We start from the raw sequence: 23,192 nt of genomic DNA, 5'->3' as shown, positions 1-23,192 counted from the left end.
AGTCCACAGTAGCTAGACCCCCAACCAGAAAAAAATTACTGAAAGAATGGAGTCTCCTTTAAATAAATCTTGAGTGGTTGTCACAATAAAGGATCTTATTGCAGTCCGAGAGCTGAGGGCTCAGCATTAGTATCACCAGCAGCAGCAGTCTGTTTTCCTGGCAGCACTCCAAACACTATCAGTGTGTGCAAGTGTGTGTATGCGTGTGTGTGTGTGTGTGTGTGTACAACAAGAAAATAGTGTTCATAATGAATATGAATGGTTTTGTGTGCATGTACCTTACAGTGCACTTGAGTGTGGCTCTGTGTGTGTGAAAGGTGTGAGTATCTCAGCCAGCCTCTAAGCTCCGATGACCTGAAAGCTCTCAGTCTCAATCAGGCCCATGTTGATTTTGTACAACATTCTTCCACAAGGCTTATTTTTAGTTGACAGGGAACAAATCTGGACTCTTTGCCTGTGATTCTGTGAGTTTTGGGCCTGTTCCCTCCCAAAACATGAGTGGGAAAAAAGGATGTGGGGCCAAACAGGCTGTTACACTCATGCTTGTTTTAGCTCCCGAGTCTATAAAAAAAAATGACAGGGTTTGTAATTATGACTGTGCATGAAGGCTCCATGATAGGGAGCTAACTCAATAACTGCATGTTGCTCCCACATTAAGACTGATGAGATAAATTATGGTATATACACAGCGGATCACACAAACAGCACCTGACAAGAGGTGCTATGATTTATACTAGCAGCAATGTTATTCAAGTTCGTAAAACTCAACTGTTGTCCAACGACAATTGAAAATCATGATAATAACAACCATACACTTGCCTAAGATGACATGCTGTACTCATAAATGATCGGAATACAGTGACTGGGAACCATATGCACAAAATGCAGAAAAGATGCATGGTTTGACCTGCTGATGACATCATAACATGAGGTTATATGAGCCAAGCAACCATGGCTTCAAATGATCACACTTTCTATTCAGTATAATGCTGCAAAAACACATGAGTGAGCATTTAGATTGTGAAGGTCAAATGACTAACAGCTTCGACAGCAACCAACAGCCTCCTAAAAGCCTGAGGCTGATGACAGAAGAACAGGGTCTTCCAAGTGGAGTCGAGTGATAGCAATAGTCATATTTTGGCACTTTTTTTTTTTTTTTAGCAAGAATAACATTTCCCTGCATTTCAAATGCATAACTTGAGCTGCCACTTACAATGAACAAGTGTCTCGTCAGCTGACTAATGTAGGTACTTGTGATCGGATTTGTTTTCAGTGATTCTACCTTGATTTACACATAATGGCACAATTCGCAAAAAGTCTGAATATCTCGTTAGAAATTATAGTATGAGGTTTGTGGGCTGCTGAGACACCGCAGAAAAGAAAAAAGAGAGAGAAAATAGATTAGCGCTGGTCCATTATAACCTATGTATAACATGAACAAATTATTCTTCAAAAACATTTTGCCATCAGTTTAAACAAGCAAATACTGTGACTCCTGACCTGCTGGCCATGTTCCACTCCAGGGCTGGGTTCTGGGAGTTCCTCTCATTCTCTGTGGACACACCCCCTTTGATTCCCTCCTTCTCTGGCTTGAGCTGCTCCCACTGAGCTGTTCCAATGGTAATAGACTGGAGATCAATCTGGTATTGACGGTCCTCCACTTCTGAACCTGGGTCTCGCAGGATGCCGAGGTTCAGCGCACGTCTGGGTGATAGAGAGGGTAAAAAGGCTATTTAGTTTAGGTAACTTTACAGATCATGCAGCTTACGAAGAATTCTTGAAACCTCAGGTCATGGTGAGACTCAGATCTTTGTGTGTCTTGTTAACTACACAATGCATGGGGTAGTACCATCACATTCAACAAGCAGGTGTCCAAGTCCAAATTAGTTAAATGTTAAAAAAACGACTAACTTTTATTTATTGTTTCATGTTTTCCATTGGATAAGGATGTTGTTACAATGAAGCACATGCCCTCAGGAGTAGACCAGGTAGTCTATTACAGCCAGTAAAGTCAGTAAAGAGTCTCTGGCACTGGGCCCTAACCACTACTGACTTCTTTCTTCCCTCTGCCTGCTCAGTGGTTTAGTAGCACACGTTTCTTACAAGATGATTTATGACTATATCAAAGTCTACGGTACTTGTACAGCCAGACCTCAGATAAATAATCCCTCAGGCCTCAGGTGAAATAATTTGCCTCTTATAAAGTTCTGATCCATGCCAGCTTATCATTAGCAGTAAACATTGTTCAAATCCCTGGCATGATGCCACAGTAGTCTGGAGTGTGGAGAAGCTTACTGCCTCTCTACTCTGCTGTTCCAGTCTCCAGAAACACAGGAATTCCACAGTACACACAAACTAAAACATGGTAGGAGAGATGTAGAGATAAGTGTGGAGCGGGCAGCACAGTCTCTAAACTATAACAGTCAAGTGAGTAAAACTGTCCCAGCAGTGCCAAGAAAAACTGATGTCATCTATTTTGCCTTTGAGAGACAAGATCCTGACAAATTCACAAGGCAACAAGAATAATCAAAATTCAACATCTGCATATGACATCAGGGCTTTCGGTCCATTATGATATGTTTATTTGTGCTAGTGAATTCAAATGAGAGCTTAAATGGTATAAATAAGGGCTTAAAATGGCTACAGATGTAGTGGCAGCATGAGTAGTCTTATTTGTTTCTGCAATGTCAATGGTAATTTTCATATAGCGTTTCCTCTCCATAGCCACATTGGAAAGGCTTCTACCAGAGCGTGATGTTATGACAATAAGCACCAAGTACAAAAACAATGGCAATGGGAGATCAGAGGTGCATAACTAGATTTAGCTGGATTTGTTGACATACAAACAAGTGAAACAGACCCTTAATCAACATTTGGAACCACATTTATCAACAGAGTATAATATAAATCAAACCAAGAGCCCTGTAAGTTTTGGGTGGGATGTGTCAGTCTAGATTCATTAGGGCTTTTGTAACAGTACCTCCATCACCCTTCCCAACCCCAAACTGTATTTTTCACATTAAACAAACCACAGTTACCTCATGTGCTTTCCAAATTATCTCTTAACTTCAGCTTATTTAGGAGACTCTCTTACTCACAATCAACATAACATGGGAGTCTGCAGCCAAGTCTCTACATTGCTGAGCTGCAGGGTCATCTCCAATGACATAAATAAATATGATAAACATTTGTCTTGGTCATGCAGCCAGTGGAAAGCAATGTGATTTAATATCAAAAGACATATTTCAGCCAATCACAGGAAACGAGAGCTTCATTTCTGACAAATGAGGAAGGGAGGAATTTTGGAAGTTCCCCTTAGGGTGCAATAATAATCGAAGCCAGATTTTCTTGTTGTACATGTGGGGGGAAAAACACTACTCGTTGTTTGACGTATCTGATCGGTCATGTGAAAGACCACACCATTTGACCATAAGAATTAGAATCGGACTACATGGCACTCACTCTGCCTGCCATACACAAGGACAACCTCTCAAAAATGAACGAGCAAGGCAGGTGGAACACACCCTTCTGCCGTCTCTCTGGATCTGCCATCAGACATCTGCCTGCCGCTGCCATGTGCTGACATGGTACATGACATGCTTTTGCAGCTGAGGAAGGCTAGGCGGTGGTGGTGGGGTGAAGCTTGGATCGAGGTTTGGAGAGGGAACAAATTTTTTCTCAAACACGAGTACTTAGTTTTGCCCTTGTTCCGGAGCCAAACTTATTTTAATTGCAGGAAAAGACCGCAGAAACATTATTTTTTATGACAAAATTCTGCTATTTATAAAAATGGATCAAAAGGTCAGGAGCAAGAACGCTCTGTTTCATGGCATTCACGGCTATTATTTTAAAAAACATTTCTCCCTCTTCTGACACAATTTAAATCCAATTTGACTCTGAAAAGCCACTAGGCCGATTTCACATCAGAGCTGAAATATGAGGGCTGCAGTCCAACATTATTATGGCCCAGTGTCAAAGCCTCTATCTAATTCAAACCCTCCAGTGGGAAAACGGCTCACAAAACACTGAAGACATGGTGGTGGTTATGGATCTAAAATGCTGGACTTTGAAAATGTGCGATTCAGTGGTACTTCATTGTTGAAAAAGTAATGATGTCTTAAATTTCTCTACAAATGCACAAATTTGCGATTTATTGCAAGTCATATTCTTCTGTTTTGCATTGTTTGGGTTTGTGGATGTTTCAGGCAGATCATCAGTCATGATTTGTGTTATAAGTTATTCAACTTGTAGGGAAGACTAAGTGCTTAACGCGTGGTAGAATGGGATTGTTTGGTGAGGTGGTCACAGGATTAGAGGGGGAACCTTCTATGGCAGATGCATAACGCATCACTTAATAGTAAGCTGATAATTAGCTAATAAAGATAAATAACAAGTAAGCTCAAGTAGAGTTACACAGCTGCTCTATGCCACAGTGGTATTAGGTGTAACCAGAGAGGGATTTACTTTGCGGTTGCATACATCTGCACTGAAATAACGCCTAGACTTAGACATTATAGAAATGGAATGATAGGAGAGAATGAATTGTGACAAAATAATTAAATAAAAGTAAAATATAATATCACACTGAACAGAGCCAGTGAGTAAATAAGAAAAAGTTTGTTGAAAAAGAGTGAAAGTGGAACCTTGGGAGAGCCTGATTACCATGCTGAGGTTTTGAAGGCTAACAGTGGTTCAAGGTTGTAAAACAAACCACAAAGGGATCTGGTTGAGGTTCAGGGCTTGATGGTAGGAGTGTGAGAGCAGTGGGCTGTATTAAAGCCTCTTGCCTAGAGGATCCTGTGGGGCAGGGTGTATCATGGCTCTTGGCTTGCAATGGCCTCCCACCTCCCTCTCTCTCAACCACACCCTCCACATCCCCCGGCCCAGGCCAGTGGGGCAGGAAGCACCGGGGTAATACCGAGAACCGCTGGCTTCTGGATCTCGTCACTCTGAAACCCGCAACCTGAACCTGTAACCCCAGACCTGTTTTTCACTTCATTTCCTCAACAATCACATGCAATATATGTCTGGTTACACGTTCAACAGAGGCAGGAGTGCATGTGCAAATGTGTGTTCTTGTATTTGTTACCTTGTTTAGACCAATGGACTTCATGGAGACCAAAAGCTGGTCCTAATAATGCAGAACCTCATTACTGAGGAACTGGTTGATTTGATTTGGGGTTAGGTTAAGGTTAGCCATTAACTGGTTATGGTTAAGGATAGGGATAACACTTTGGTTAGGTTGTCCAAATGAATGAAATAGCTGCGTGAACCTGTATGTGTGTGTGGTGTCAGAGAGATGAGGCCCGCTGCCGTTGCCCTCCTGGTTGAACATACACGCAGTGACAAAACTCCATTGAGATCTTATAGATCTGAATTTGGCCAAGTCAAGCTAAATTAGGTTTGTACACACAAGTGCTATTTTTCAGGAGACTGTTCCATCTTTTGAGCGGACCAATTCAGTTATATTGAACCCAAAAGAACAAACTCTCAATAAAATGCTAATGTGTGTGTAATTGCTGAGCCATTTAATTAGTTATGCGTCTACAAATAAAAAAAAAAAACCTACAACATAAACATAAACATTTTTTATCATATACATTGTACATTCTAAATAATAAAGCGTTTTAATATTCTTTCTCTGTGGCTAATGTTATAAACCAAACCCCCCCTTTGTGGTATTTCTGTTGTGGATAGGCCAAAGCTGCACAGTGGCTTCTCAATCAGCTTAGCATGACTCCCAGTGGCTTAAAGAGGAGTCCCACTGGGCCTGTGTGTGTGCCGAGGGGGAATTCATAAGCAATATGATTCATGAAACTTGCAATTACTTAGTAAGTTAAGCACCCTGGCCTACGGTGGTCCGCTCTGAATTGCCAGAAATTCGGCAACTTCTCAGATGAGGATTTATGACCCGAGTCAAGTCCAATTGCTGTTAATTTGCATCTACCAATTACAGTAATTAAGGCTCTGAATTAGCAGCCCTTGAAGTGAGAGAGGGAAATGATGTTGTGGAACAAGGCAAGTCAGCAGAATAAGACACAGTCGCTCTGCAAGCTGCTGCTGTTGCTGCAAGTAAAAGAAGTTTTGGTGACTGGAGCTTTGGTGACAGAAGTCAAATGGTTAAAAAAAAAACAACTATGGTGTAAAAAAGCCAATACATTGTCACTTGACCATAAAAAAAACCCCACATCTTGTGGATACTTAAAGGCAAGTACAACAATTCTAATCTATTTTTCTCACTAGCATAATACACAAACAGAAATAACCACTTTCCTACTTAGTGCCTCAGCTGTGATGCACTAACCTATTCCCATGACAATATCTTTTCTTTTGTAGCCCAACGGCATTACTCATCTCCAATGCTGCTCCCAACAGAAGCCTGTTCTTCATTAGGCTGATCGTACTAAAGGACACTCGTACTCTACCATTTTTATCATATGAACAAAAGATCGTGGGAGGAAACTCTTGTGTCTGTAAACAAAACAAGAAGCGCTTAGCTCAAGCTCCTACCACCATGACAGTCGTACATGATAGTAAAAAATAAGTCCATTGTTTTCAACAACATGGTATACTGAAAAGTCAGTTTGCTTTTTGATATTGATTATGGGAAGCATTTATCTCCCATGCAGTTTACGTGTCAGAAAAGTTATGTTGTTATAAGACATGTTGCTCTGTAGACACGGGCTAACATGTGCTCTCCATGATGGCCTGTTAAAGATGTCTGGCCGGTGTAATTAATGGGCTCATCATGCACCAATTTAAAATCTGCTTCTTGCATCACTGTTGCAAAGAAGCCATGTGTGAAGATTGTACAGATATTTCCTTTGGCTTCCACTGTGTATTTCATGGAATTCACACATGCCCGTGACTATACAAATTAAACTGCTAATCTTTCATCATACTCCGTGATTCATTGTGCAGTTAAAACATACAGTCTACTAAAATCACATGGTGGATACTGACTCGTTTATTAACACATTATATCAAAAACTATTTTTCAAGCCATATAATGTCACACATAATTGGCTGTACATCAGTCAAGAGTGTTGATGCAATACCAAAGTTAGGATTCAGTCTCAAGTACTCTGCATCACACTCACAGTACAGATGTCATCCTCATCCTCACTGCTTCTGTTCTGCTGAGCCAAACGTGTGCATTCACACACAAGACACACACACACACACAGGTCTGGACTCTGGTCTGTTCTGTCTTAACTGTGCTCTGCTCCTGCTTCTGCCTGCATGTAGCTCTGAGCGTGGAACATTCCTGGGTAACAGGGACAGTAATTCTGTCGTTTTAAGAGCACTGGCTTCTCACAGGATTCCTTCATACAGTAGGTACATCTGCAATGTATCTACTCACAAAGGCACCTTGGATCCTCATTTGTGAAAAACTGGAGCTGTGGCTGCTGCTGAAAATCACTGACAGGTTTGTGTGTGCGCGAGTGTGTGGGTGCGCACACGTGCACACTCGTCTGCCTTGGATCTTCTACAATAGAAGTCGTAACAGAGCATTACTGAGAGTCATCTCTTGGAGTGTGCGTCACCGCAGGACAAAGCTACCATTTTCCGCCATGAAAATGGATGGGTCAATGGTTGTGAAATCACCTCCTGTGTTTGCTCTAACAGATTTGAGATGCTTCCTCCCTGCTGTGAAAATGAGCATAATGCTGCTTTTATAAAACATGTCAGGCAGAGCTTTAGCAGCAAGTCCCTGATGCAGAGGTGTGAAGGGAATGCCTCGCTGACTTCCTCTGACCCCTGATTGAAACCAGATTTTTGTCCCCACCAAGCAATTTCACAATGATGTAATCACACTGCCATTTTAATTTGGGAGGCCTTATCTTTAATTAATCACAAAACACATGAGTGGAAGGGATTATTCATAACTGGCTGCAGTAGGGGACATGGCAGGGGAGGTCAAGGATCTGCTTGCCTTTATATGTAGTCATTTTCATCAAGTTTAAGTAGAACAGACACATAGCTACATGCTACTTTTATACTTAAGGGAAAATAATCCTTTTTGCTGGAGGAAGAATCTAAATCTATGCGCCGTCACTGATTTCTGAAAAAGCACTTTGTGACTGAAAAATGTATGACGTGAATCAAACATGAAGCTGTCAGAATCACCCAGGACCAAAACCAAGCAACACTGAAACAGCTGCACCTCACACCGCATCAGATACATTGTCCAGATTGGGGATGAAAATGGTTCCTGGTCTCACTGTAAACTAGAGTACTATTCCAGATGGATAGTTTTGACTGTGTTGTGTTTACCAGGTTTGATTATTGCGCTTTGAAAAAGTCTTGGAGAATATTGCCCAACAATAATATTTGTGTAACAGTAACAATGATAAAAATAGTAAACATGAAATTATTTTAGTATGTGTAAAATACCTTTTTGAACACCACCATTATACGTTTTATCACTATAATGACTGTATGAACTTTATATGATCAACTAATACCTCTGCCAGTAAATATTTCTCTGATTATTACAAACAGTCAAAAAGGGACATGCAAATACCAAACCTATAAATGCAATGGGCATTAAAACATAATGCTCACATGTATAGGCTCACGCAATAAAAATTCAAGTCTGTAACCAAGATGGTTAGAGTCTTCAGAGCATTCCTTGTGATTTACTTGCACACATAAATTGCTCAGTTCATGCTCTAGCGAGGGGGGAGTTTTATGGTGCTGTAAAATTAGACTCACTTTATGGAACCAACAGCAAGAACCACTACTGTTTTTTTTGCACTTGATATTGATTAAGTGATTCAATGTTGCCAGTCTGGTTCACATTAGTATACACACGGACATGTTGTGTGTATTTTGAAGATTCCCCTTTTTTATCTGTGAAATGGGGCTCTTTGGCACTGCACTTTGAAGTTGATTACACATTGTTTACAACAATTATTGAATTCTGACAAATGTTTGAAGCAACACAATTACATATCAAGGTCTTTCCTTCTTTGGCAAAAGGATGAAAATTTTCCTAAACAAAGTCAGAGAAATGATGGCCATATCTGATTAGGTTAATGTATGCTACAGGTTTAGCAGACAGGCTGAACAAACATGTAATCAGATAGCTCAAACAGTAGGTCCTTCTTGTTCACGTTTGCCTTGACCTTAAACAACATTTTGTTCTAATTCAAATTTCCCTCCAGCAAACAAAAGCCAGAGTGAAACAAAATACAATGACTTGCTGCTGGAAGCTCCCACATAATAGAATTAAAAACTTATGTCCAAATCACAAGCTTTAAGGGGAGTCAGGTTGGACTTATGGAATACGAGAGCAGATTAAAAAACCCATGGTGCTGCCCAAGACTGCACAGCTACAACTCATTTCTCATGAGATAGTGCCCAAATGCTTTTATGTCAGCAAGGGAAAACAGCATAAAATAATTACAATAATCTGTCGCACACATGCTTCCTACATCAGCTAATTCTTCCTCTGTGAATGAATGCAGAGCGAATGTTTATAATTCTGAAGCGGATCTTGCATCCATCCATGCCGACGAGTGTGTTTACACAAAGTGACATTTCTGGGGGGGAGGGGGTGTAAACCCTCTGTACTTATCCAAATCCACTGGTGATGACATTGTTTTGAGGAGGAGAAAGGGGAAAGAATGGAGGAAAGGTGAAGAAATCGGAACTAAAACGATTTCAACAAAACACTGTAACTACATTTAAAATCAACAGGAAATCAAATGTAAATGTTATACTTGACATGAGTCTTGACTTATTTAATTCCACTGGTGATGATGTTTATTTGAGAAGCAGAGGAAGTAAATAATGGAGAAAATGTAAAGAAATGGAATATTTGAAAACTTTTAAAACCAACTGTTAAGTGCTTTTACTACTGTGACAAGATGTGACAAAAATGATGTGTTTTTATGTGTGATTATTTCTCTCAATGAATTCATGGTAGATAAAGCACATCAAAGCAACTACACTTGAAATAACAATCAACAGCAAAGAAGCAAACAAACCCTTACAATAGCACTAAATTATGTGAACACAAGTCACCACCAAACTCGCTATGACTGGCTTTCATTACTCTCTGTTGTGTCATTGAAAAAAAGTGTCATTCCACGAGTTTCACTGATTAAATTGCACGTCAAATAAGAGACCTCTGTGGTTTAAGTGAAGAAGAAGCGCTGCTCACTTCCTGTATGCAAATACAGTAAGAAAGAAAGGGACCGAGGATTATTAGCCACAGACATAAATGTCACATGAAAAGAGGTTAGGTGTAACTGGAATCCCTTACAACTCTCTAACAGGTTTCTGAAATGACCGCATATCAGAGAGCTTCATCAGCCGAGAGCTGGAATAAAGGCTGCGTTTAATCAGCCTCATCTGGAGCCTGTCACACTTTACATGTGGAATGACAGTGTTCTCTAGGAATCAGCCAGGGTCTGGCTGTTTGGTGTGTTTCCTGGCACTGTGTACCTTGTGTCAATATGAAGGAGGCCATGCAGAATGTGAGAAACACAAATCCAAGAGTGAAGCTGAGGGGGATTTTAAAAAAAGAAGTCAAAGAGTGGACAGAGGACACTGTTGAATGAGACACACATAATTAGTTGAAGGATTATGTTGCAATTTGGAAATAGTTCAGTGTAGAGAAACCTAAATAAATATAAACATAATAACACTTGTTTCTGGGGAAGATGACCCTCAATGCTTCACCTCTGTCCCTTGCTTTCCACCCTTTTTATTATACCATATCTGAGCAGCATCTTCAAAAAAAAAACTGCACAATAACTTTCTAGTCGTCTCTTAATGTTCTCCCTCCATTGTTCCCCTCTTTCCTATTATCTTATTCTTTTTTCCTCCCCTCTTGCCAGTCAGTGTTTTGGTACATTGACTCCAGAACAGTGAGGAGGAAGTGGCCGCCATGGGCCAGGCTCCTGACAAACCACAACTCTAAACAGTCAGTGCTGTGAAAATATGGCATTTAAACAACACAATGCCAAAGGTTCTGACCACCATCCAAACAGCTGGAGGCCCTGAGAACATTTAATGAGAAGAAACCAAAACACACAAAAAAAAGTACAAAAAAAAAAATTAAAATAATAATACTACTAAAAAACCATGCAAAACAGAGCTACAGCAGTGTCTGCAATGCCCTGGTGACTGGGCCTTGGTTTTATTAGAAGGAACTGAGAGATGAAAACATGACGTTTATACCCATTTAGGTCTTATAGCACATTGAATAAAAAAGCCTGATGTGAAGCACAAGGCTGCAGAGAAATACTGGGAAACTGAGAGACGTAGGAAGCATGGAGGGAAGGAAGGAAGAAAGGAAGGAAAGAAGGAAGGACGGAAGGAAGAAAAAAGACAGTAGTGCTTCTGTTGAACAGAAAATCTGGATTGCAAACAGTCCAGGTGTAAAAAATTAGAGGAGATGGCACATCAAACGGGCCTCTATTCAGCCTCTTTCCTGCAGCCCTGGTGGCAGGAAATGCTGTGCAGCATCCTGTGAGCTGACCAGAGAGAGACAGATGAGCGGGAGCAACAAGGAGGCCAAATAGAGTGGGAGGTGAAGAACAGAAGAGGGCAGATGTAGAAAATGTTCAACAACATCCTGCAGAGAAGAGGGGGTTAATGGGCAGACAGGGGGTAGTGGAACATGGAAAGAGAAAACAGTGGAATGAAGAAGAACAGAGAAAAGTCTGCCTAACAGGGGAGGTGGAACAGAGCTCAGAAGAGGGGAGTGGGTAAGAAGCAAAGAGAAGCTAAGAAGGTAGGGAAAAGACAGGGAGGTGGGGTAGAGGAGAAGCGCCCTGTAGCAGAAATCAAATGATCAGTTGATCTGCTTGTATGTAAGGGTCTGGAAGAAAAATTAATTCTTGACAAAAAGGCTTTTAAGTAAAGCAAATCAAAGTATTGATTGGGCTTTAAAGATAAAGAGCCGAAACCTGCCAGCACAGCAAAAGTCAGCTCACCTCCATCATCTTCTCATATACAAGTTACACATTTTGTTGATGTTTGAAGTGAAAAGAAGTAAACACAATACAGAGAACAGAAGTGACAAATGAGCTATGCAGGGGTAGGTAATGCTACAGTATTACAAGAACAAAGTATTTAAAATTGCTTTATCTTATCATATATAGAGGTATGTCACAGCTTTTCATATTTAGGAATTAATTAATTATTTTATACGATTTGAGGGAAGATTGGGAACAAGTTTTAAAATAGTAAGAATCAATCAATAACAGATATGCTAAGCATTTGTAAATATGAAATTTAATAAATGAAGAGATCTAAACTAAACTGAAACAGTGAAAATCTAAGAACTTCTTTGTATATGGGCAGACTAAAGGGCAGATCATCATAATGTGATAAAGAAAAAGTGAAAGAAACAGCCATGGTTTGAACATGTTTATGTTTACAAGTCACAAAATCCACTCCTGCTCTGAAAGATCTTAAATAAACTTTGATAAACTTTTACTGGACCTTTCCACAGAGTCATTCTGTTTGCACAGTTGCATGTGTTTCTCTCTGCCATTGTCACTAAAAGCATTGTGCACATGTGCGTGTGTTGCAGCATGTGACCGACAGCCGTCCCACTGCTCGCACACCCACATGCTGAGAGAGAAAGGTCTCTGTTCTCTATTGGGGACAGTGAAAATACAACAAACAGAAAACTTGTTTTTTTCCAGTAGATCGAGGACAACTGACAATGAGTTAAATAATTCGGGCCCAGGGCCCATTTTAATAATGGCCTTTCATTAACCATCTCTAGTGTACTTTACATAAAGTACTGCAACAATATACTGTATGTATTTCAGAGAAACTACAGGCCGGACAGTGAGGTCTGCACACTGTGACATGGTGTGTGTGACAATACCACTACCACTCCAACATGTGCCTGTCAGCTGGATCTCTGCCTCTGGGGCCTACAGGCAGAATCCCCCCCAAACCCCCCTCAAAAACACTTTTATGTGGCTTTAAAATATTAATAATATCAATCCATTTCTGTGATACACATGATGTGGGACCTGAAATGAAAGTGAGAGAAAAAAAGATCCTTTCGAAATTTTTGATTTGCCTTCTCATGTCAAGATTTAATGGAAACATATTAAGCAGAGAACGCTGATTATTTTAACACTGGTTCCTCGTCACCACTGAGGAATGGAGGGACGCCTTGCCAACAGTTGGACATTTAATTTCAACAAAAGTATATAGTGCTATATACAGTATGGTAAAGAGAACATTTGCTTGCATTATTAATTTTTGCCCCTCTTATGTGAGCGCAACTAGCTGCATGCATGCGTGCAGTGATAAGATGAAAGGTTGAGATCTTGACTGGAGGTTTGTGTGTGTGTGTGTGTGTGTGTGCACGTGTGTGTGGGGTAAGTTATGGGGAGAAGAAAGGGGACCACCACAGTAGAGTTGTCTACACGGTGGCTTCACATTCCCCCTGTGGTTCTCTCAAACCTGCAGCTGAAGTAACACCACAGCTAAACACACACATACACACACACTTGGCATGACCATGTCATACAGACATTTAAAAAGGGACGGACACGGTCTGCATCAATCTTGAGTGTGGGACTGTATAGTATATACAGTTTTGAATCTTAGATTTAATACTGTATATACTATAAGAAGTGACTAGTTAAGTGACTTGTTAAGAGGTGACTAGTCCCCTGACAATGCTCTGTATTAGCTAAGGAACAGATGATGGAAGAAGTAACTGCTTCAAGACTACAACACCAGTATACAAAGGATAAAGGATATTCATTTTCCACACACTACTATGTTTAATTATGACATATTTTATTAAGCATGGGTGTATAAAAGTGGCAGAATAAGACTGAACGAGTCAAACACGAATATGATGCATGCTTTTTTAGCATTAAGCGATGTGCATTAAATTAAACTGGGAAAGACCTGGGAAAGACCCACTTTAGTGCCAGGATCTGGTTCTTTCATGTCTGTTTGGACCTCCTAGGGTTGTAATGTGCCTCTTATTACACAAGTATTAGGCAATTACACTGCTGTTTTCTCATTGGCTGCCCATGTCCATGGGAGAGCTTATGGTTTCACACACACACACACACACACACACACACACACACACACACACACACACACACACACACACACACAGACAGTTTAAAGCATTGCATGATCTCTCTTTCTTAAGGTTCCCTTTTTTTCTCTCTCTCTTTAATACTTTCACTTGATTTTCCAGTTGTTTATGTTCTGGTCCTGTGTTCTACTGTGTAGCCAACTGATACGTGTAGCTTGGCAGCAGATGACTGGCTACCAACAAACAGAAATACGCTGACATTAATTCAAAAAACAGGGACATACAAATCATAAATTTACCCTTTTAAGCATATATATATACATATATATATGTATATATACATTTATATATATGTATATATACATTTATATATATATATATATGTATATATACACAAAAGTGCCAAAAAAATATCTCACTTCAAATGAATTGTCTGAAACTTTGCTGTGCACATCGACACAGCTCAAGTTCTACTTCCATGAAAATCCTAAACAGAAAGAAATTAGACAAAGAGGAGACACACTTGACTATCAAGGAACTATTCACAGTATTCCTAAATTCCCCTTACACTCCACCTGGCCTCCAATACTGCAGTGTGGCCGGCCAGTCAGTCTCTCTGTCAGCTTCAAACCAACTAAACAGGATGCCAGAACATCAACATGTCATGAGCAGGGAGAAAAGGAACTAAAACATCATAATGCACAAGGCTGAGGTCTGACTACACACACACGCACAGGCACATAAACCAAACACAGAACACTTACAATTTCACACACACACACACACACACACACTGGTATATGTGTGTTTTGCATGCAGTAGCTGATCACAGAGCTTCCTAGGTTAGTGGTATGGGTGTATTCTTAGAACCCTTGTATCCTGCGTCAGGATGAAACATTTACACCCACACACATACAGGCTATTATCCTATTGAGGCCGAAGTCCTGTAACCAGGTGGTTAACCCCTGGATCAGACTCTTTTATGAGTGCCGGACAGCTGAGGGGAGATCCCTCTCGCCTCTGTCAGCATGCATTCTGGCTTGACTGACAGCAGTATGCCAAAACATGAGAAGAGTTTCCGGGAAGCTCTCAAATAAGGTCCGTCACCCTGAGTGCCACTGAACGAGGGGTGCACAACTGCCAGATGTTAAAGAACAAAATACAAAAAAAAAAAAACAGAAAACAAAGGGCAGCTGTTGGAAATTCATTGTGGGGGGTGTGCTAGCTATGCATTAAAAATGGCTCACACATGAACTGTAAAAGGGTAAGTGAAACATTAGGCGGCACAAAATGAAGAGGCATATTATTAACACATCTCCATGGTTTATCTTGATGAACAATGATACACAATGCCTACCACTTGAGGAGCATTGGAGTGTAATCCACAATCACAGAGATCGTATCTCCCATACAAATGGATATATCATCCTAAACGTAATTCAACATGAAGGGTTCAACCATTATATAAATTTAAAAAAATGTATCCTCCGAGGACTGGATTATGATAATGGAAGGAAGAATGTCAATGACGTCATCATTTTACCACAGGAAAGATTTAGGTATATTTAAAATGATTACAATTCATCATGTTTAGATGAAATATGTCCACATCAAATTTCATAGATAACTCTCCAAAATATTATAAAGATATTTTAGGCTGGACCAAAGTGTTGGACAAGTGAAGCCAAAGACAAACGGATCAACTTTGCTACCCCAACAACCACTTCACTTTGAGCCAAAAAAGTGGGGAAAATAAGCTGTGGTTTACTTGTTTGATTCCCCTGCGGTGAGTCCTAATACACATTTCTCTCCCTCTTCTCCCCTTCCTCCACATGGAGTCATATGCACAAAAATGGCCATAAAAATGTATAGCAGGGCCCATGCTGAGGTTTTCTCTTTCCAAATCCCCCTAAACCTCTAACTGCATGCAGAGGAATACAAGTGTTGTGGTGCAATCTTCTCACAGAGGAGAACGCCTGAGAATAACATCACAGAGGCCACAGATATTTATGGAATGAACCACAGGCTGTACACAGAAGTCAGCAGACACCACAACACAGCACACAAGATGCTGTATACAGCTCCCTGCTCGTATACAGTAACAGAGAGCGGTGGCCAAACACAACACGAAGAACCTGGGTGGAGAAATCAAGTCAAATGCAAAGAATGGATAAGTGGAATTAGAGGTAAATAAATAGAGATGATGAAGCCAGACAATATTCAAACCCCTCCTTATTTTTTTGACTCACTTATAGTTTTAAATTGATTAATAAAGGCTAATGTGCATATCTATGTACACTCAATAACTAATAATCAGAGAATGAAACTCCCTTCCTCAAGCTCAGAATGTGGTCAGATGCATCCTGTTTGTTTTAATTGTCGCAAATCCCTAACAACAATTCATATATTACAGCTCTGAAAAATGTGACATTAGGGCCAAGAAACTCTCTGTAGACATTTGAAGTAAAAAAAAATGTGGTATGGCACAGATCAGGGCGAGGATAGAAATTTGGAACTATCAGGACTATTTGTAGAAATTGGCAGCCCAGCAAAAATGAGTGACCAAGCAAGAAGGACCTCAGTGAGGAAAGTGGCCAAGAACCCAACAATTAATCCAATGAAAACCATCTCAGTAGCACACCATTATTTAGACCTTTATGGTGGAGTGGTCAAATTGAAATCAGTTTCAGTAAAGGGCACATGACAGCCTGCTTGGAGCTTGTCAAGTTACATTTAGAAGAAGATAAGGAAAAAAAGATAATCTAGTCTGATTAGAGAAATGTAATCCTTTTGGCAAAACCACAAACACCAAAGAGATACTTCTCCTAACCTGGCAAATATAATCCGTATAGTGAAGCATGGTGGTGTGTACATCATGCTATAAGAATGCTTCTTATGGAAGCTGGCTAGAATTGAGGCAAGGATCAATAGAGCAAAAATAGATAATGAAGTAAACCTGCTCCAGAGTCCAGATGACCTGAGCCTACAATACTGGTTCACCTTCCAAGTCAACAATGACAAGGCACAGCGCCAAGTCAACAATGACAGAGCTTCAGGGCAAGTCTGATTCTGCTCAATTGGCCCATCCAAGGCCCAGACATGACACATCTGTGGAGAGATGTGAGGCTGGCAGTCCAAAGACACCTAATATGATGGATTTTGGGAAAATCTGCCAAGAAGAATTGGAGACTGCCCACATCCAGGTGTGCAAAGCGCATAGAATTACTCAAGAAAACTGATGTACCTGCCAAAGGAGCTTCTACAATGTACTGATTTATTGGTTAGAATAATATTACAAGTAAGAGATTTTTTTTTTTTTTTATGACAGCAGTGTGAAAAAGTGAAAGGTTCTGAATACATTCTGAAGCCACTGTAGATACTGCTATAAATCACAGATTATTCTCAGTATTCATTTCAGTTTTACTTCGAGTAATCTGTTCAAAAGCCTCTAGTCAGACAGAAAGAGGTTTGGCTGGTGGTCAGTATGGAATACAGCTTTAAGAAGACTGATAGCCTCATAATGAGTGGTTGGCTTGTCATTGTGGCCAGGTTTATAGATCAGTGATCACATCCACTGCCATTCGTCTCTTTGTTCAGGTAACATTAGCTCTGCAAACACACACCATGTCTTCCCCTCTCTCGTATAGCAGTGGGGGAAATGGCATTTTCTCCCTTGACAGGAAATCAGCTTACATGATATGTTCACTGTGTCATGTGGGACACAGCAAAATCTATCAATCACACTGGTTCCCACAGAAAAGAAAGAAAGGTATCGCTTTACCTAACAAAAAAGGTGCAGAGGATAACACACCTCGAGCAGCAGTGTGCAGTGGTTCTCTTTCAACTTCCTGTTCATATTACGACACATTGTCTGAGGACCATTTCAACAGGAGTCTTTATGAAGCCATTCCAGTCTCATCAGTGAGCTCTGTGCTGGCTATCCTGTCTGAATTCAAACATAAATTCTCATACAAACTTTAATAAAAAGGGGTGTATGATTTACTCCGGGTTGCTGCTGTCCCCATTTTAAAACAATTTGATGTTGCATTAATCCTGAGTGTCAAGACAATGTGAAATATGTCTGCCGCGTTTACTAGCACCAGGTGTTTCATTTGCCGGACTGACAAAAGACAATGTTTATTCTGGCTGACCCTCAAATGCTTGCTTATTTTATCTTCTTTCTCACAAGAAAAGAGGGAGAATATGGGTGCACATCTTAAGTGAGAGAGAAGAAAATTAAAAGAAAGGCAGAAAAGCAAGTGAAGCAAAATGATTTGCAGTTGAGCAAGAGAGGTTTAGTGCTTATGCTCTCAACTACATGTTCTTCTTTTTCCCAGACTCAAACAGAGAACAGCAAGGATGAAGCTCTAACTTCTGATTCAACTTTTGATTATCTCTCATGGCTCAGTGTCATTTCCATGTAATCTGCCCTAAAAGCTTAGATTGACAACTACATTACATTATAATGATTGAACAGTTGTCTTTTAACTACAACTAAACTCACCAGAAGACAACCAGGCAGTATAAAAGGGGAATTCTTGCAAAAACATATATTTAAGTCAGAGTTAGATGGGCAGTAATAGCATCAATATACACACATAAACCAACTAAAAGATCAGAAGAGCTAGTTGGCCAAAAGAGGACCAATGCAATTAAAGAGATTTACTCAGTTGGTTTGGTTTTACCCACAGTTTTGTGTTAATTACACACGGGCATATTTTCACAAAAAGACAAAATTTAGAATAGCAAGAGGGTAGACGAGGGAATTAAGATCCTCTGATTATATTTTTAAAGCCTGAAAGTAACGACAAAAATAGATAAAGAGAACATTATTTCAAAAGGCCCATGTCTGGCTGGGCAACCCCCACAGACACTATTTTTTTAACTCTACAAGCTAAATAAAAGTATTGTGTAGTAATGTAGCACAGGAGCAGGGATTGATTTCCAACATAACTCCTTTCAGAAATACTATTACAACACCTATTTCTGGTATATCCAAAATATTAACTTTTTAATGTGGCTCATCATTCAGGCTATTCTGTAGCAGCATTAAAAAATATATCACACTGTATTTATTGTAGTAATATAGATATAGCATTATTGCTTTGACTGTCTCAAAGAGGAGTTTATCATTAAACCTGCTCAGGAGCCAGGGGAGTTTTTAAACCCCCTCCTAAATCAGAGTATAAGTGTAGGTCCTGGGTGTCACTGTGTGTGGCCCAGGCAGCTCTTCTCCTCCACTGCGGCAGCGAAGCAAAGCCGGCACACTTTTCACTGGTGTAAACAAACGGGGAAATGGGGTACTTGGCAGCCGACTAAAGTGAGTGATGAGGCAAGTGTGCACTGAAGCATCTAATGAATCATTTGCTGGGAACTCTGGGTTTTATGAGGAAAGGAAAGATGAGGAGAATGACATGACAGAAGGAGACCAGCTGAAGAGTATACAGAAACGAATGGCACTACGAACGAAAAGCAAAGAACGTTAGAGAGCTGCAGCTGTCAAACAGACTCCTGAGAGGATCATTTATAGTTTTTCGCCAATGCGAGGACAAGAGATTATAGTGCATAAAATTTGCAGGGTCTCCTAATCCTACTACTAGCACAGCAGCAGCAGCATATGAACCCCGGTGACCACTGGTGAATTTACTGAGGTGATTGTTGACGCAGTGACAGGTTTGCACCTTTGAACTGAGCTGATGTGCTGAAGGCCTCTAAGCAGCTTTGTTCCACACCCTGCCTCCACCCATCTATCACTCCTACTGCTTCAAATTAATAAAAATGGAAACATTACCACGGCTTCTACTGAGCAAACAAACCTAACTCAAAATCCATGAAATCTGTATTTATTAGAAGATAAATTGAATGTCTAGTAACCATAACTACCGCCAAGTGCTCCTCCAAGCCAACCCAACAGTTTTAAAACATTCTCTAAAAATGTTTGTGATCGAGCTGTGTCTGCAGAGTCATAATTGGGATTAAATGTTCATCATCACTCCTGAAATTTGCATCATTTAGTACAAAATGACACTTACTGCAAATAAGACATTAACTACAGAGTGAACGTTTGCCACAACTGCAAATTACGTACATTATCGTGTACATTTTTCAATTAGTTCCCAAAGTTCCCCTTGTACGTCAAAACAAAAACATTATTTATATATGTTTTATGTTATAAGTATGAGTTTACATTTTCCCTACAGTACAGCCTTTGCTACAAAAACATTTACTGCATAATTTGTATCATTATGTGTATGGATATAATAATAATATGAGTTGATTTAGAGAGAGAAAAGCAGACTTTTAATTTTTCTGACCAGGTGAAATCACTTATGTTCTTTCCTACTGTTAGCCAACTGTTAACCTCCCTTATTTTCCGATCTCTCTGGGGACTTGTATTCCTCTATTTCTCCATCCACACTTCCCTAGCTACGGAAAGGATGCTACTGTGGGAGAAGGGTGCATGTAATATACTGCCAGGGAATTTTATTAGGAACAGGCTGGGTCCTGGCTTCAGCAGGCTGTGTTTATCTGTGGAAGGGAGATCCCCATCACAACCACTTATTACAACATATATATGGGTTCAACCAGGCAACTATTCAACAGCAATAAGAGACTGACTTGCTGACCATAGTGTGCTGGGACTGCGACCAGTCTAACCAACATGAGGGAAACAGAGAGGAGAAGGAAATAACAAATACACATGGACACAGAGGAAAAAAAATTGTTGAGGAATGAAAAGGCATTAATAGACGCATGAAATAGAGGTCATATAATGAGGGGTAAAAAAGAGCATGACTGGAAGACTTAGTCATGCTAAACGTTAAAAAGGTGGAAGGAAGTCAAGATGAAAGAAATTAACATAAAAGAGTGGGTTAAAACACCACAAAAAAAAGGGGTGGGAGGGAAATCGAGACTATTGATCCAGCCACATCATGTTGACTTGGCGCTGCGTCACCACTGACACAGCAGCCGTCTCTGCAGTTACCATGGAAATGCAGGCATGTGCGCTAATCAAAACAAAAATCCAAAACCCATATTTTGCAGCAGCGGGATGCTCCGCAGCTCTCCCTTGGACAAACCATGAGGTAACCGAGCAAGTGATGGAATTTAGAGCTGTGTCATCGAGGTGTGGGGATGTCGGGAAATGTGCAGGATATTTTAAGACACAAACACACACGCAGACTTAGAAACCTTTGCAAACACATCAATGCAAGCAGGCACACACGGAAAAATGGAAATACGCATGTAAAAACAATTGTTTTCAGTTCACAATTTGTTCATCAAATGAACGTTTTAGTTGCCAAGGAATTTAGGAATACTTCTAACATGATCCTACATTAACAGTAAATATTGAGCCACAAATGACAAAAGAAATAAAGGGCCATGTGTACAAATTATGTCATTTTTTTATATTTAGTCTGTAACTTCTGTCGCCAAAACACTGCACATAAACCATAGACATTTTTCTGATAGTTTTTCAGTGGTGTGAGCATTCTGTGAATGCATCAGAAAATGATTTGAATGTATATACATTCATGTATATCTAAAAGTTACACACTACAGCTTTACATTTTCTTTCCATCAGCAGAATAATGGGCATATTGTTGGTCAACTGTAAAACAGGCAGCTGGACTTTCTTCTCCATAATAAGCAGCTGTGTACTGGGAGTGTGTAAGTATGTTAATGAGGTTCAGTCTAGGCAAGTATATCTGCAAAGACATTAACAGTTTTAACTCTCACAGAGAGACATTTTAAGGTCTCTATGACCGTAAAAAGGGAAACCCAAAGTACTAAGAATATCTGAAAAAGTGGTCCCCAATCGCCAATGGTACACAAGAAGCTTTCAATTAAGTGTTCCATAAGTAAAAAGAATCCCACAGGGAAAAAAGAGAGACAATGAAAGAAAATAGGAGTTGGGAGTAGAAGATCTGTGACATTTTGCAGAGGGCCCAAACCACAAGAAAGTCAGGGCTGAATGGATGCTGGACATTCCTCGGGCCGACATTCATGTGCAGCTTTTTCAAGACAGGAAAATGATTTCAGCTGTGTAAATTGACAGCGGCCTTGTAGCTGAAGATGAAGAGGAGGAAGGAGGGGAAGCCTGCAGCTCTGCGTCATAATTCCTGCATGGTAAGAAGCCCCTGGAGACCTACTCCTCCAGGGGAACAAAATTTAACATCAAATGAGCAAATAAAACTGGTAATTGTTACCAAATGAATTTGGCGGTGGATATCAACTTAACTCCATTGCTTTACAGTCAAACTGTTTATTTTACCTTCTCTGAGGAAATATATCTCCTAAAATATAAATACACACTGTACCCTAAACATGTTGAGGCTGAAAGGGAAGCTGAGGAGTTTTGAAGTGTCAAAATCTGTGTTTGTTATAGGAGTATCAAGATATTCTCCACCAGGATGTTTATACGATTGCTATTTAGCCTTCATTCTCCCCTAGGTGTTGTTTCAGTAAATCCTGGACATTATGAGGTAATCATTTTATGTACAGTAGAAAAAAAAAGCTGCTCATATGACCTTTAAGCAAAATTGCACCAAATGGCTACTAAACCTCAAAGACATGATTTCTTCCAAGAGGCACAGTTGGTTGTAGATTGTAAACACAAACTGGTTTGTAAGATTACAGGCTCTCACTATGGTTTTCTCTACACAACTTGGGAGAGCACACACAGTAGAAGTCAGCATAGATGAAACACATGACAAGGCTTAGTAATAGTATGGCAACAAGTCTCTCTTTCAATCAAGTGACTCAGAAGTGTGATCATCCTAAATTGGAGGGCAGATGTGAACAGGGAAGGTGGTGAGGATAATGCATGGTTAGGAGTGGAAGGATGAACACAGAGAGCGGTCTGACATAATTCCTGGGTTTCACTGCAGAGAGGGAAGTAGTGGCTTTTGGCTTCTGTGTGCAGAGGTTAAGGGGCTGAATGAATGTGGGTGTGTTTGTACACATAGCCATGCCCGCTGCTCGTGTTTGTGACAGAGATGCATAAGTGTATTCTGTGTGCGTACTGCGTGTACAATACATGATTGTGTGCACTTCAAATTTGGGTGTGAATGCATGACTGAGTGTAGGCAAGCTATTGTGTAATCCATGTGCCTGATTGTGTACACTGTATGCCTTTGAAAATGGA

At 40.2% G+C, this 23,192-nt stretch overlaps 1 protein-coding gene across 4 annotated transcripts in view; it reads right to left on the bottom strand.

The window, feature by feature from the left end:
* LOC131471017 (intermembrane lipid transfer protein VPS13B-like) overlaps positions 1-23,192 on the bottom strand; it is a 309,917-nt gene that overhangs the window by 118,922 nt on the left and 167,803 nt on the right. For all 4 annotated transcript variants that reach the window (XM_058647216.1, XM_058647213.1, XM_058647215.1 and 1 more), the window contains exon 32: positions 1,501-1,704. In XM_058647216.1, the coding sequence (XP_058503199.1) occupies positions 1,501-1,704 (204 nt within the window). The remainder of the gene's footprint in view (positions 1-1,500; positions 1,705-23,192) is intronic.

Source organism: Solea solea, chromosome 13 (genome assembly GCF_958295425.1).
Source record: "Solea solea chromosome 13, fSolSol10.1, whole genome shotgun sequence".
In the NCBI taxonomy this organism is placed as follows: Eukaryota; Metazoa; Chordata; class Actinopteri; order Pleuronectiformes; family Soleidae; genus Solea; species Solea solea.
This window is presented reverse-complemented; position numbering and strand designations above follow the sequence as displayed.